The 15,961-nt window shown below is 41.6% G+C and overlaps 1 protein-coding gene across 3 annotated transcripts in view; it reads right to left on the bottom strand.

Annotated features, from left to right (window-relative positions):
- The window catches only part of RGL1 (ral guanine nucleotide dissociation stimulator like 1), a 102,187-nt gene that overhangs the window by 63,833 nt on the left and 22,393 nt on the right, over positions 1 to 15,961 (bottom strand). For all 3 annotated transcript variants that reach the window (XM_090048236.1, XM_090048235.1, XM_090048234.1), the window contains exon 3: positions 1,267 to 1,475. In XM_090048236.1, coding sequence (XP_089904362.1) covers positions 1,267 to 1,475 — 209 coding nt within the window. The remainder of the gene's footprint in view (positions 1 to 1,266; positions 1,476 to 15,961) is intronic.

Below are 15,961 nucleotides of genomic sequence, written 5' to 3'. Positions count from 1 at the left end.
GAAATAAGAACTGGAGCAACCAAATTTAAAATGTTCTGGGGAGAAAAAGGCCCCAAACACATCCCCTGGGCATCTAATGAGGAAGTGTGTATTTTACTTCTAATTTACATATAAGCTTTACACAGATTTACCCATGACCTTACATATGAAAGGTTTTATTTTTAATTGATACGGCTATAGCTTTTTATTTGTCATCTTTGACTGACTGATTTGCATGAACATGGCTACTGGTAAGTGAAGCAAAGCATTTATGCGTCTTCCTCAGTATCACAGAAAGTCAGTAGGAGAGTCAGGATTAGAGTCCAACAGTTCTGTCTACCAGTCCTCCGCTCTAATTACCAGGTTCCCGCTCTAATCTGTAATCAATTCTGTGTCATCTAATTTTGAAAACACACTAAGAAAAAATAAAATTAAACTCTTTCCTTTTGGAGGGTCACTCAGAAATTGGAGGGGGAAGGGAAGCAGGGACACAACAAATACTCACTGAATTCTACAAATGACTTTCAAAATAGAGGTGCTAATGATTTAAAGCAGGCTTTTGGGGCAGGACGGTCTAGAACTAAAGGCAGAATAAAGAGCACTTATATAGTAGTCATAACATTGTTATCAAGTAATATTTAATTTGCTAGCTCCACCTAAACTTGGATTCCTTGGAAGTCAAATTGTTTTCCATTTGAGATGTGGTATTTGGTGCCAGTGAACATCAGAGCTCCCCAAAAACAGTGCCTAGAGAAGAGCACCTGGTACATCTTGTCTGTCTCAGTCATGATTTCCCCTGAAAACCAAAGATGTCCCATAATGACAGAAGATATGGAGGAATACTGTGGTGCAAGATGAGGTAAGGGACAATGCTTTGTGTGTTTAGGGCTGTAAAATACCTGTTCTGATCCACCAGAGGCCAATTTATGTAGAAGAGTTATGCACAGGGATAGTGATAGCCTGAATTAGTTAATTCTTGATTTTTTCAGCAGCGTGTTCAGTTGTTTGGAGGACAGCTTGCCTACAATTGTCATACCTTTCTACTAAAGAATCAAACAGTCCATTTTACTTGTTGGTCTCCTTATTTTATAAAGTACTGGGCTGTCAGGAGGCATTCTCAACCCTGTTTAAACTGAAACACTTAAATTTTCAAGCTTGTTAGAAATACATGTATATAATTTAGCTTCTTAAGTACGCCTTCTTCAAAAATATTTGAGATAATTTCTTGCAATGTCCCACCTATAAAGGCCATTACAGCTTTCTCCACAACTGTGACTTGGCTCTTACCGGTCAAGAAGAATTTCTAGTACTTCTTTAGTAGAGGCAAAGGCCCTGTACGTTGACAGAAAAATGCTGATGTAGGTAAAATCGTTGTCTCCAAAAGCTGTCAGGAGGGTTTCTACAAGTTTCTCCAGGGTGCCGGCTTTGATTGTTCTGATTTTACATGTCTCATACTGGCTAACAGTATGTTCTGGAGGCAATTGGTCCCCTTCAGCCTGTGAAACAAAAAGATCAAAATCATGACATAAATCATGAAACAAGCAGAGTCCCCAGTCTGAAACTCAAACTAAAATTTTGCCTTTTGATAACACAGATGATAATATATCACAAATTACTGAAATATTTTATCATTTTGATTGCTGGTCCAAAGATGGCTCCAATGATGAACCTTGTTAGAACTGGTTATCCTTCTTTACAGTATTACTTTGACATTCTCCATCAGTAATTAACGTCAACCCAAGGACAAGCAGATCTTTACTGTCCAAACCAGAACTATGCCAGGATAAGTTAGCTAGAAGAAACAGGTAAGTGATAGAGGAAACAGTATGAATCATAACTGCCACTCTTCTGAATCAGTGCTAAAACCCATACTTCCACCCAGCACTGAAGGTGGGAGTTATTATCAGAACTGGATATTGTTAGATGAGATATAAAACTAGGTCCTGACCATTTGCAATCAAACATGTTTTGTAAAGGAAGAGTGTTAATTCCAGGTATATCCCAGAGGTAGCAATATATTTTGTCTCCCTTTGTTCCTTTTATCAAGTTTTACATATAGATACAATATTTCTTGTCACTTTTACACTTTTCTTTACACTGCCTGGAGCCTGATCCAAGCCCAGTCAAGTTAATGGGAATAAGCTGTCATTATTACTCTAGAGGCAAATATATGTTAATAATGGAAAATGGTTCCTGTGAGTGATTTAGTTACTTGTTTGCAAAGATAGGTAGGTTGGAAAATCTATACGGATAAAAGATGCAAATATATATATTGACAACAACAATTTGATGTTTCCCCCCCTTTTGTGTTTTTAAGTAGTTCAGTTATTAAAATGAATATTATCAGAACCTACTGACATTAAAAGGCAGGGAGACTTCAACAAGATGTATGATTCTCTTCATTAATTTATTTAAATGTGCACCAAGGTCCTGAGGCACTGTACCTTCAGTTTCAAGGGTGTATGCTGAGAAGCACCTGCTCAGTCACCTTTATATAAATGTCATCCAACATACCTACCACCAGCACTAATAAACTTTCATGAACAAAAAGACTCATTACCCTGGAGATATGTAGATAGTTCACACAAGTCAATGTAAATCTATAGTCCTTAGGATAATGCCTGTTAATCTCCAACAGGCCTCCATTTTTGTAATGTATGTAAATAAACAATTCATGGTATGTGTGTATCTAGGCCCCCCTCTACACATGCAGGTAAAGGCATGATGGGATCTAATACATGATTCATACAATTATACATTAGAACTCATTGCACCTTATTGCTGGTGGCTGGGGAGCCCAATCCCAGGCTCTGCCGGCACTGGCAATAAGCAGGCTGCTATAATTGGGAGCCCCACACACCCCAATTGAGGGGGTTGCAGTCACAGGCGCACACCAGACACCCCTGAGGCCAGAGAACTGCTGCAAGGGTGATTCTGTCATCCCAGGCGTGTGGAAAATCCTTTCGGATGGAGGATCACCACAGAGGTGACCCACCACCCCAGCAGTGCAGAAAACCCATGGGGCCAGAAGACCACTGCAATCCTTGGGTCCCAGAAGTTTTCTACACCCTCATGGCAGGGTGATCAGCTCTGCAGCAATCTTCTGACCCCATGCGTTTCTTTCACCCATGCATCCTAGGGATGTCCTGATTCCTAGAGCTCAGGAGTGCATTAAACCCCCTGTTGCCATGATCCCTAGTGCTCGTGTGTTTTTTACTGGTCATGGTATACCCCTGCAGCTGGCAGCCCCATCAGCTGATGGGGCTCTCAGCAGCAGAGCAGACCCTGCTACACATGCAAATTAAAGCTAGATAGCAACCAACTATAAAGTTATTATAAAGTTTATATGTTCAAGGTCTGACTTTATAGCTGGTTGGAGCTTTTTATCTTGTGATAGCTACTTTGCAAGTGTAGCTGGTCCCCAGGTAATTACACAATTAGCCAGTTAATTGTGCAATACTTGTAATGTGTAGAGGTGGCCTAGGATTAAGAGCATTATTTAAGGGGAAATTTAGACTATCAAGAAAAAAAAAGTTAAAATTGCGGCATGGTCTTCTTGGCTAAGTACAGACAGTCAGCAAGCCCAAGGCTGAATTTCAGTCTTTGCAGTTTAGTATAAACTGCAGAAATTAAACTGAAACTGAAGTGAACAAGAACTGATTCAGAAAATGCAGACACATGCCTGCAGTGGCTTGGGCCAAAAGCTGGGGGGTGCTACAGCCTGGCTCTCTGCCTGTGCGTTCACTTCCTCTTCCTGCTTCCAGGTACCTCTGGCATTTGTAGTCCACAGTTGCAGCCAGCAGTAAATTTGAGTGGGGGAAGAAGGGTAGTTAACCCCCCTCCCTGGCCGCAGACCACAACCAGCGTTAGCTGAGAGGGGCAGGGGGGTGTAGCCCCACTGTCTTGTAGACCGGGCTGGACACCAGCCGGGCTTGTCCCTCCCCTCACTCCCTTGTCAGGCAGCCCTCACTGCTCCTGGTAAGGAGCAGAGGGGCAGGACCAGCCCTGCTTTCTGGAGCAGACAGCACAGCCCAGCCCAGGGCTGGAAAGCAAGCTGGGATGCTGGGGGACTCTGATTTAATTTGAACCAGGAAGGGGTCTGCGACAGAAGTTTCATAAACCGGTTTGACTGAAATCGTTAAGTCTGAAAGCTACATTCAACCAGGTTCACCTTAAACCAGTTTCAGCCATTTTGAAACTGGTTTATGTTCAGTGAGCTTCTGTTCTGTTACAGGTTTAAACCAGTTTCTGATCACTTAAACCAGTTTACGTGTAACTTCTGTCCCTAGCCCCAAAGGGAATAGTGGAAGCCTCATTGCTTAAATCTTTTAAAATTAAGGCTGGCTAAAGCATTAGTAAATAAGCCATGAAAAACAATCCTGGGCTAACCAGTTTATCCTTCATTAATTTCTGTTGAAGTCTCAAGATAGAACAGGAAGAGTTCAAGCCATTTCTGTTGCAGTCCAGCATCATAAAACTGAATAGGTTCTCCTCTCCTAGCTGCCAGAAACACATCTGCCCACACTAAATCTTCTGCTGCAAACTACAGGTGCACTCCATTTCCATCTAGTTTGCCCACACTGGGTCCCACCTTTCCCAACTGATAACAGTATGGCATTACCACAGACACTTTGCCTTTTCCAGCTGTCTCTAATTGAAACATTATAACTTTAACAACCTTCTGGTATGTATTTTTATCTAAATTGTGAGGGCGCCGGGATCACAGGGGACCAGGCCCGAGGAAGGAAGCCCGGGTTTCCGCCCAGCTTCCAGGACCCGACCCGGAAGTCTGGTCGGGACTTTAAAGTCTCCCGGAACGTAAACCGGGCCGGCGTGGGACCGGCCCGGGGAAATAAAAGGAGCACCCCTACCCCGTGCAGAGGGAGAGGGAGGCCCCGGCGGGAGCCAGCTTCAGGAGCAGTGGAGCTGGGAGCGGCGCGAGAAAGGTCGTCTGCAGCGGAGCCAGCGGCGGCAGCTCCAGGAGCAGAGGAGCTGGGAGTGGTGCGTGAGACGCGGTCAGCGGCGGAGCCGGCCGCGGCGGTACCGGGAGCAGCGAAGCCGGGAGGTGCAGAACCGGTAAGTGCGGAACCGGGGACAGCGGAGCTGGCGCCAGCAAGGCGTGCACCAGCGGGATCGGAAGCCACGCGGCGAACCCCGGCTGCAGTGGAGTGGACCGCAGCGGAGCCGGGAGCAGCAAGGCGTCCCGCCAAGCCACAGGTATCCCAGGGACCGGCGGCGGTTCCAACAGAGGATCCCGGAGAGGGAACCTCGGCCGGAGGGGCTCTTCTCCGGCGGCTGGTGGCCGGTTGGTCACGAAGGAAGACCCGCGGGCAGGGCGGCAGACTTTGTAGTCCCGGTCTAGAGACTCAGGCCCGTTAGGGCCGGACAAAATCCAGACTAGAGAAGCCCCAGTATCAGGGACACTAGGTGCTGGTGGGACTCCAGGGCGGGCTCGTCAGTGGGCGGGTACCCCGCCGGACTATTCCGTCAGCAGGGGCACCCCAGCGGGGCCCCTATCCCGGAGGCTCGGGCGAGGGTGTAGGGGAGGAGGAGCCCTCAGGACCCCTGGACTTTGGAGTCGGGTACCCCTTTTCCGTGGACCGTCAGCGCACCGCCCGGGTGAACCTTTCTTTTTCCATCAAGTCGTGGCAGGTGAGATTGGCGGTGACGCCGGCGGGCCGGCACATACCCCCTCCTCTCCAGGGGCCATTCGGGGAATTGGGGAACTCAGTATCGGGTGACTTACCCCAACCCCCCACATAAATTTAGCACTTGTGAAGGCAGACTTTTTACTAGAGATTTTCTATGAACTGTTAAATGTTTAGTTTTAGTTAAACAGGTTTTAAAAAAAATGAATTATGCTTCGCTTTATGTGTACACCTACACATAAAAAGGTACACTGGTATAATTAAACTGATTTAGTTAGAACAGTGTAAAACCCTGTGCAGATGCACTAATATCAGTGTCAAACTGATTATATCAGTTCATCTTATCCTTGTAAATATACAGGTTTAAAGGTGATTTTAAAATTTCTACTACTTGTATTGTAGTAGCACTTCCAAGGCTGAATCATAGACCAGATTACAAGGCTGAATCACGGACCAGTGCCTATTGCGGCACAATACATATACAAAAGTAAATCCTGGTTAAAAATTGTATTCACGTGCGAACCGATTTGATAACATCAATTAAAATGTTGGGTTTTTAAATTTAAAACATTAAAACTTCATCTTTAGACCAGTTAAGGTTAAACTACTTTTTTTAGTTTCCAAATCTCCTTTATATACTAGTTCAATCATTGTCATTTTTAAGACTTTGAAGATTACTAAATGACTGCATATTTTATTTCACTAATTTAAATTGGTTCATCTAGCTTGAAGACATAATAATGAATGGCCTTAAGAAGTGGAAAGAAGTCACTTGAAATAAAGAGTGACACTGCATGATCAAAAGATAAATGCAAAACCTTTAAACTTGTTAACTTTCCCCTCTAGTGGTTTTTAATCCCCTTAGAAAATCATTTTCTATTTTATCATTGTCCTTAATTCTTATTTTTTCCAAGTCACTTAAAATACAAATCCCTCCTTGAGTGTGAGAATATAGACATCATCTTAAATACTAGTAACAAAGCATCATTATCTCACTTGTGGATGGAGACATGGTTTTAGTTTTCTAGTATATGTGCTTTATATACTATGTATAACAAGGCTCAACATGTTTTTTCTGCTGTAATAAAATGCCATTAACTGTTCTAATAAAAATACTCTAGGCAGGGAACCATAATAATGGTAATAGCTTGTACATTTCTAAAGACATGGGGGAAATTATAATTATTTATTTCTATGGCATTCCAATATGAGCTAGCCTTTCTAAACAGTAAAAAGCACATGATGCTTGACCTGACAAGCTCATAATCTACGGCCCTATTCCTGCAACTTGCTTTAAGTAGCTGAATCTCTGTGCCAGTGCAGAGCTCCACAGCAGCTTGAAAGATCTAGATTATGAAAACCAGCAAACAGAGATTAAAAGAAAGAGTACAGTAGATAAGTAGAGATACCAGGGGAATGAGTAAACATATCTCAATAATAATGTAATGTAACATTACCTTATTCATTTATTAGAGCTTTTTATGAACAAACTAGCATAAAGCAGCCTCATTAAAGAGACAGGCATGGGCCAAAACCTTTTCATGGATACACCAGTGCAAAATGAATAGAACTACAAATAATGGAAAATTACAGATAAAACAAATAGAAAAACTTGAAAGATTTTTTAAAAAAAAAATCTTCAAGTTACTCTTTATCAACCTTTACCTTTATTATTTTTGGAATTTATACAGTGTGCTGTGGCTCTCTGCAAGCCCACCAGAAAAGGCATAAAAATGTGAGGCTATTATTACTCTTATTCTCATATGTAAATATTTTGCTAAGCAAAACTTTCTTTGCAAATAAACTAGACAAAGTAATCTGTATGCTCATCATTGCCATTTCAATATTATGACTCAAGTTGTGGTTTTTAAATCATCTATTATTATACAATGCAGCTCCTTCCAAGAGGAGAAAATGTTTCATTTTAACAATCTGATTTTCTATCTAGTAGAATATGGGGGTCTTGACATTTTAATGTCATACAAAACCCTCATTCACATCAGCATGAATCAAGGTGAGGCTTTAAGACTGAAACACATAAAAATATACTTTCATTGCAGTTTGTTCATGCCATCAAACTGTGAGTATGCTAAGAAAACTCTTACAACCACAAACTATGTTTGTCAGCAAAACATTAAACTCCTAGAAATCATTTTAAGGGACTTTTAGGGACAGTTTTAATTTGTATTACAGCATTTCAGCAACTCTGCCTTGAAGTTTAGAAGGAAAGAGACTGGGCAGACCACAGTTCAATAACACAGACATACAGAATAAGACATTGTGGGTTAAGCTAACATGCTAACAGGAAATGGCTCAATCTGGATTTAATCACAGACTGGCTCTTTACTGACATGGTGAGGATACCCAAAAGTATAAAGAGGCACACTAGGTTTTGTGCTGGCTGTATCTACTGCTTTTAACACTCTGAGGCTTCTAACACCCTGGAGCAAGTTGTGAAGGTGCTCCACAAGACTTATAGCCATGTTGCACAGACTAGTCAATAGGGTCACATACCACAATTTCCCAACTTTATTTGGCAACTGTGGATCCTCTGGATTGCGGTGTGCATGTAAGAGGTCTATACAATCATCACCCTAAGACCTTTAGTGCATATGCCTAAGCAAAAGTATGGAGGAAAGGAGGCTGCCCTAGATCTACCATCCACCCTTTAGACCATTGAGACAGAGTCCAAAGGCCAAACTGAGTCCAGATGAATCAGTGCCTCAGCGGTTGTAGCTTCTGCCAGAGAGCAGCAGATTAGAGCTGCTGCTGACTGCCTAACACCTCAGCAAGGGCGCGTTTCCTTCAGGGTGATGTCTCTTGGCCTTACTCCGACCCAGGAGTACCCACAAGGCAGTGAGGGCTAGGGCTTTGAGATGCCCTGTACTCACCTTACTCTGGAGATTGTAACATTGTAGTATTTTATAAGAGCTACCCCACCATGAGTAGCCCCGCCACATTGTCACAGAGCCCTCTGGCTAGATACAGTTTACGGTCCTACCCAGGACCATGAAACAGTATTTGGTTCTAGGTAGTTCACAACGCTCTAGCCCTGAAAATGCTGCCATGCAGGCAGATTCATATAAAACCCTGCTGGCTTAATTGGATTCCACACAGGTGCGGGAGCCAACCTGTATAGACAGCTGTAAAGATTGAGGCAACTGAAACTATGCAGGTCTCATTTAGCTAGCACTCACTGCACCCTTTCTGAATTCAGTAAATAATAATACAGAGTCTTATTCACAGAGTCCTAAATTACAATGGTTTTGTTAAGAGCACAGCAGTAAGTGTGTAGGCAAACATGACAACCATTATAAACTCAGCAACAGATCATGCTCTGTTAGCACCTTTTTCTCCCAAATGTTAGGATTATTTCTAGCCCTTTTCACAAAATGCCAAGGAAACTACATTTCCACAAAGATGCTATCAGTGACAGACAGACAGGAAAGCAGCATCTCCACCTGCTCACTGCTGCCGTACTCTACTACAATTTAAGAACTAGGTATGTGTCCAAGCCGTAGCCACGGTGCAGGACCTGAATCCACAATCTTGAGAGCCAAAGGCAAGGATCCAAGTCACTCCACTAGAATGGTATTAGAAAGTCACTTAATTAGTCATTTATCTTACTGAAAGACCTAGAAGGAAATTATCTACTCACATTTGTTCAAAATCTAAAACGGTTTAAAACAAGCTTTTTTACTCAAACTTGCAGAAGAACTTGCAGAAATGTTTTCACTGTTTAATGAAGTCACTGGAAAGAGATTGTAGTATATATAACCCAAACATTTTCAGATTCAGAACCTGAAAATGAAACTAACAACACACGAAAGTTAAAATGATTTAATTAAACTTCCTTTATCCCAATTGAGAGAAACATGGAAAGAAAAACAAGTAAACAAGATGTTAAACAGTCTTTCTACTTTTTAAAAAATGTTAACTCTTTAGATTTCTTTGATTTAAAAAAATGTAAGGAAGAATTTTCAGAAGTATTTAAGTGACTAACCCTTGAATCCTATTTTAAAGGATGATTTAGGCAGTTACAAAAAAAGTGCTATGGACTTTCATTGCAATTTAGGGTTGGTCTACAACAACAGTTTTGCTGGAATAGCTATTCCTAATTAACTTCCTAAATGGATAATATTATTGTGGGATAAAGGTGGTTTCATCTGAGTTGTAATCTATTCTGCATTATTCCAAAAATACTTGTGTCCACACTGGACACTGATTGGACACAACTTATCTACTCCCGTCTTAATCCAAATTAATTTTTCTGTGTCAGAAATAATTTAGGATTTTAATTCATTATGATCTAAACTACCCACATAACTTTTGGAAATGAGATTTAGGTGTTTTGATAATTTTATTATCATTTAGTTGACACTGACCCTTTAAATATAAAATAATTCTGCATTAACCACACTCGCCCTTAGAAATGCTAAGAATAACCACTCTACAATTTGTTTTCTTAGATCATGAAAGCGCAATACTCAGAAATCCAGATAAACCTGGCATTTGCTTAGGAAAACAAATCTTTAGCACAATTCAAATAAAACTTAACTTTCAGTGTTACAGAATCATATACTACTTAGATCAGTGGTGCTGCTCAACCTTTTTGTCTGGCAGGCTGGATAGGAAGTGCCCGATTGATCTGCAGGCCAGATCCAGGTGGTGGACCCAATCCAGCTGAGGAGACAGGGGAGCCAGTCCAGCTGTGATTCAGGCATGAGAGGGAAGGGACCTTGGGCTGGCCCCAACCTGGCCCCATAACAGGGAGAGGACATAACCTGGCCCCAATCCGGCCCCTCTGGGAGAAGAAGGTGTACCTCAGCCCCAGTATGATCAAGTGGAGGGAAGAGGCCATGGCCCAGCTCCAGCTTGGCTGGGCAGAGAAAAGGGGGCATGACCTGGCCTATGCGCAGGGACAGGGAGTGAGAAGGGAGCATCGGTCCTGAATGAGCTGTCCAGGAGGAGGGGGCACCGCCTAGCCCCAAAGCAGCCATGCAGAGGGAAAGGGGCATGGCCAGACTCTGATCTGGCCATGTAGGGGGAAGGTTGTGGCCCTGAAGGGCCTGGAATTTTGGCAGTAGGGAGAGGCAGCTGTACTGCCGCGGCTGTACTCCCACTGCTTCTCTGACATCAGTGCCCAACAACCCCAGGGGAGCCCTGCAGGCCAGATTTCAAGGCTCCATGGGCTGCATTAGGCCCACAGGCCAGAGATTGAGCACCCTTGGCTTTAAAAAGTCTTGAAAGAAACCTACATGGATTCAGATAGTATTTTTAAACTAAGTGACAGAACAGATGAAAAACAGAACCAGTCTTAAAATAAAATACAATTGAATTGCACAGTAAAAAGGTGAACCATGACCTTCCAAGCAACAGGAACCCACGAATGCGTTATATAAAATACACATTTACTTTGTTCACTTTTTTGTAAACAATTACATTAAAGAAAATTTTTTAACTGCAGAAGGGTCTCAATGTGCTTCATGAAATATCTATTACACTTGCTATTTTCAGAAAGGGAACATGTCTAGCAGCATCTTACAATTATAGCTGGCAATCAAGTTGTAACAGACTTAAACCAGCATGCTGACACTATCTATTCACAAAAACCTCTGAGGACATATCAGAAACATTACATGGATCAGGAAACAGCTATTCCGTCCTACCACTTCCACACCAAATTGTGTATTTTAGGAGAGCAAAATCAAGACTGGACTGACCAAAAAAGCTGCTGATGGTCTTTTGAATATTATTAATAATACTTGACTTGAATAGATCATCAGGAAGAACCCCTCCTCCTTGTTTATGTAAACATGATGGCAAGATCTCAGAGCTTTGCTCTTCTAACTCTTCTTCTTGTCTTCATCTTCTACCCTGAGGAACACCATCCTGCTGGGAAACAATTTGCATAAAATTCTGAAGTTTAAGCAGAATTTCACTACAGGAAACCCTAGCTTTCAGGGTTTTAAATCCTGGAAGGGGGATCTTCTAAGAATTTGTGGACCACCAAAAGCAGGGACCTTTACTTTTAAAGTTTAACCACTTTACTGTACTGTGGCAACATCTACCTGAGATGCTGACTAAGCAGTAGTGTCACGTGGCAGGAAGTGTGATGTGATGCTACTGCGCAGTAGTCACAAGCTACTGCACAGTCAGCATCATGAAAAAGCCATTTATCCAAGTACTAAATGGCTGCACAGTAACAACTGTGCAGTCAGCGTCTCATGCAGATGCAGCCAGTGTCTCTAAGTAGAAATATGATAAACATGCAAACCTGTACACCATCTTCTCTGCCTTGATTCTTGTTTTAATTTTCATCATTTTGGGATGCTACTGAAGGTTCAAGGGGATTCCATAGCTTAGTTGTCTCTATGGATTCTCTATTGCAACACAAACTTCCTTGACAGCAGCCGAGAGAGCTCTTTGACAATTAATGACATGATCAAAACAAACAGATATTCCCATTTTCATGAACCTGCCCATCCCTCTAGAATTCATTGCCTGGTCTGAAGAGGTGGCACACAGTGGGTTAGAGACAATGGATCAGATTCTAAACTAATCTGTAAATGAGCCCCTTAGACAAATGCTTATACTCAGATGCCTTTAGAGAGCTTATACTCTTGTAAGGGAGCCTCATTAGAAGTAATTTACATGCTGAAGTGCTGGAAGACATAAAAAGCTGTATGTTAACATGAGGCAGGGGCTATTTTACTTTACAGCTGCATTTTCACACATTCTTCTTAAATTAGGCAAACAGGTTCCCTTTTGGTATGAAAATACAAATTACCATGAGATAACCCAGGATGTAAATTTACAAAGATCTTTTAATTGTACATTGTACATACTAGGGTAAATTAAAACATGATCAGAATCTTACTTAATTTACTGAAATTTTTGACTCCTCAGTATGTAAACTATATCTCAGTTATGCAAAGGTATAAAGAACTTCCCCATAAATATTATTTTTAAATTTGCCTGAGTGAGTATGTATAAAAGTGAAAGTGAATGCAAAGGAGGATGACAGACACTAAGAAACAGAATCTGCAGGGCTGGGGACAGAAGAAGGAAGCAAACAATTGACATAAGGATGGAAGAAATTGGCAGTTTTCACCATTAAGTCCTGGTCGAAAGAATGCTGGATTGTGTTTTTAATTCCTGGCTCTGCTGTTGGTGGCTGAGTGACCTTTGACAAGTCACTCTGTGAGTAGTGTTTTCCTCTCTGTAAAATGAGGTTAGTGAAATTACCTTCACTGCAAAGTACTTTGAAACCTACAGGCAAGAGGCACTCTTTGAGTGAGATAGTGAGCGTCTGTACACATGCTCCAGGGTGAAGGGAGGCACTTTAATTAGAGCAGCTCTGAGAGCATCATGTGTATTCAGCATCCTACATTTCAAAATGGCAACAGAGGCGCTTTAACTAAAGCTCATTTGATGAGCTGTAGTTTATCCCCACTGCCACCATTTTGAAATGCAGGGACGCCAGATACATGTGATGTGGAGGTTGCTGGAGCATGTTAATTAGCATGCTCGAGCAGACTCGCAGTGGACTCAATTAATTGAGTTTACTCCCATGCATGCTAAATAGCATGTGGCAGAGGAGAGCTCCATCACATGCCTGCTATTTCCAAACTTTGATTCACTCTTACAGAACTAATGTCTACTTTCTGTTTCTTTTCATTTTAACAAGCGGATAAAAGAGGCCAGAAATGGTGGCCGCAAAACAGCTGAGTCCATATCCTGGTCTCGACAGATAAAACAGATTCTGGGTTAGTGTCCAAATTTGTCTCTTCCTGAGTTTGACTTTATTGGTAATTCAAAAACAACAAAACATTTCGTCCTAAACTTCCTTCCCAAATCAGGGCTGTTTTTTTCCCCAGAATATCCTGTTTCCTACTTCCTCCTTGCCCTTTTTATATCTTTGTAGGAGCTCACTGAATGCACCTGCCAGCATGATACAGCAATAATGAATCTGAATCTAAATATAGGGGTTTAGCACCTGAGCTTTTAGCAGGGGAAATGGCATTTCTGCAGGGGTTTAGAGTTTGCATTGGTATGGCAACAACAAAAAATGAGTACAGAATACCACCTTAAATCTTCCTACAAGGCTGAGGAGGCAGGCCAGGAAATAAGGATTCATTAAAAAGGCATATAAAAAGGTGAAAATATAAATCTACTTATTCCAAGTAGAAATTAAAATAAATTGTGGAAAAAATATAAATATTGTAAATAAAGAACTACTCTTTACCATAGCATCATATGTAATTTCACAACACACTTTGATGTGTTATATGCTGCAAGGCAGAACATCTTGTATTTCCTGTGAAAAAGGAGCTCACATATTACAGCTAAATTTTTCACTCCATACCTAACTAAATTACACGTGCAAATGCTGCATAAATAGTTGCATCTAAATTGCACTAATTTAGGAGCTATTATAACTAATGTGGTGGTTACCTTTCTCCCTTACTTCAAGTGAAACAGCTTAATTTGAACACCTAACCTGACAGCATCTGGTAGTCTTTTTTGATCTTTCCAAAACTGCTTTGCGTGTGTATATTGGCAACAGAATTACAAGAATAACAGAATTATAAGAACTGCAGATAGAACTAGTTATCTAATCATCTCCTTTTCACTGTGATACTGTTTCGCTACGGTCTATTTTTTATCTGACTTATATGTAAATGTATTCTATAATGGGCCTTGCACTCCCTTAAGAAATCCACATCACCCCCTTCACTCCATAATAATGCAGGTGATAAAATCATTTTTGTAATCTGTCAAGATGCTGTGCCACACACCTCTGAATTCTTACACTGACCTCCCTTTTTCTGGTTCATTTTAATTTAAAGTTCATATGCTTTAAAACCCTTGCACATCCCTGTCCCTGCTAACCTCCTCTCCCAGAGCACTACCTTCAAACCTTCAATCACCACCCTCAGTGCCAATTTGTCTGCCACTCCCTCAGCCATCTCTAGGTCTTTTTCTGTGTCAACCAACACAGACTGAGTGCTCAGCCTGAGATGACCCATACTACCTGCCTACATTAAAATCCCCCCTGAAGACTCATTTCTATCATGCTGTTCCCCAACATGAGTCACTACCACAATGCTGCACATATGCATTTACAAAGGACCTGTAATTTTATTGTTTTACCCCTTCTTCTTCCCAAATCTGTACCTTAATGATAGAATAAAAGGGTTACAAACCAGTATCTCAAATTAAACTGGAAGCTTTTGAGTGCAGTACTGCACATCTGAATCTGTGTTGTAAAATGTCTAGAACATGACTGGGTCCTATAAAACAAGAAATCCCCCAGCTCCCCTGCAGTCTCCTCTTTAAAAGAAGCATGTGTCAGAAACCGTAAGCTAATGACTCTTTGTGCTAGTCCCATTGGTTCTACCAGAGGGGACAGAGACGTAGAGTTCTTCATTTCCAAGAAATGGCTTCATTTTAAAAAGGCTCTAGAGGGGATGCAGGGAACTACAGATCAATGAGCCTAACTTCTGTTCCTGGAAAACTGGTAAAAGCAATAATAAAAAATTAATTCATCAGCACATGAATGAACATGACTTGCTGGGGAAGAATCAAAATGGCTTTGTCAAAGGGAAATAGTGCCTCACCAAGCTGCTAGTCCTTTGAAAGATGTCAATAAGCAGGGGATCAGGCGATCCAATTAACAGTATATTTGGACCTCCAAAAAGCTTTTAACAAGGTTCCCCATCAGAAGCTCTTAACTAAAATAGGTAGTCATGGGGTTACTGGGAATGTTCATTCATGAATTAGAAATTGGCTCAAAGATAGAAAGCAAAGGCTGAGTATAAATGGTCAGTTTTCAGAATGAAAAGAAGTAAACAGCAGGGTCCCCCAGGGATCTGTGTTGGGACCAGTGCTGTTTAACATATTCATAAATGACCTGGAAAAGGGGGTGAATAGTGAAGTGGCCAAATTTGCAGATAAAAAAGTTATTCAAAGTGGTAAAGACTGTGAGGAACTACAGAAGACTCTTGCATGATTGAGCAAATGGGCAACTAACGGCAGATGAAATTTGTGTAAAGTGATGCACGTGGACAAAAATAACTCAAACTATACCTACACTATCATGGGCTCTGAGTTAGTTGTTCCCGCACACAAAACAGATCACTGTATACAGTTCTCTAAAAACATCAGCTCAGTGCTTAGCAGTCAGGCTGTGCGAAACAGCACTCCTTGTTTCAACTCCTGTTTTGCCGTTTCAGCTGGACAGTGTTTCGTTTCAAATTTCATGTAGTTTTGAAACACCGTTCTGTTCTGCTTCGTCAAAGTGTTTCGCTGTTTCAATGTTTCACCCATAG

The sequence above is a fragment of the Crocodylus siamensis genome, chromosome 5, assembly GCF_052110815.1.
Source record: "Crocodylus siamensis isolate JL-2025a chromosome 5, ASM5211081v1, whole genome shotgun sequence".
NCBI classification, from domain to species: domain Eukaryota; kingdom Metazoa; phylum Chordata; order Crocodylia; family Crocodylidae; genus Crocodylus; species Crocodylus siamensis.
This window is presented reverse-complemented; position numbering and strand designations above follow the sequence as displayed.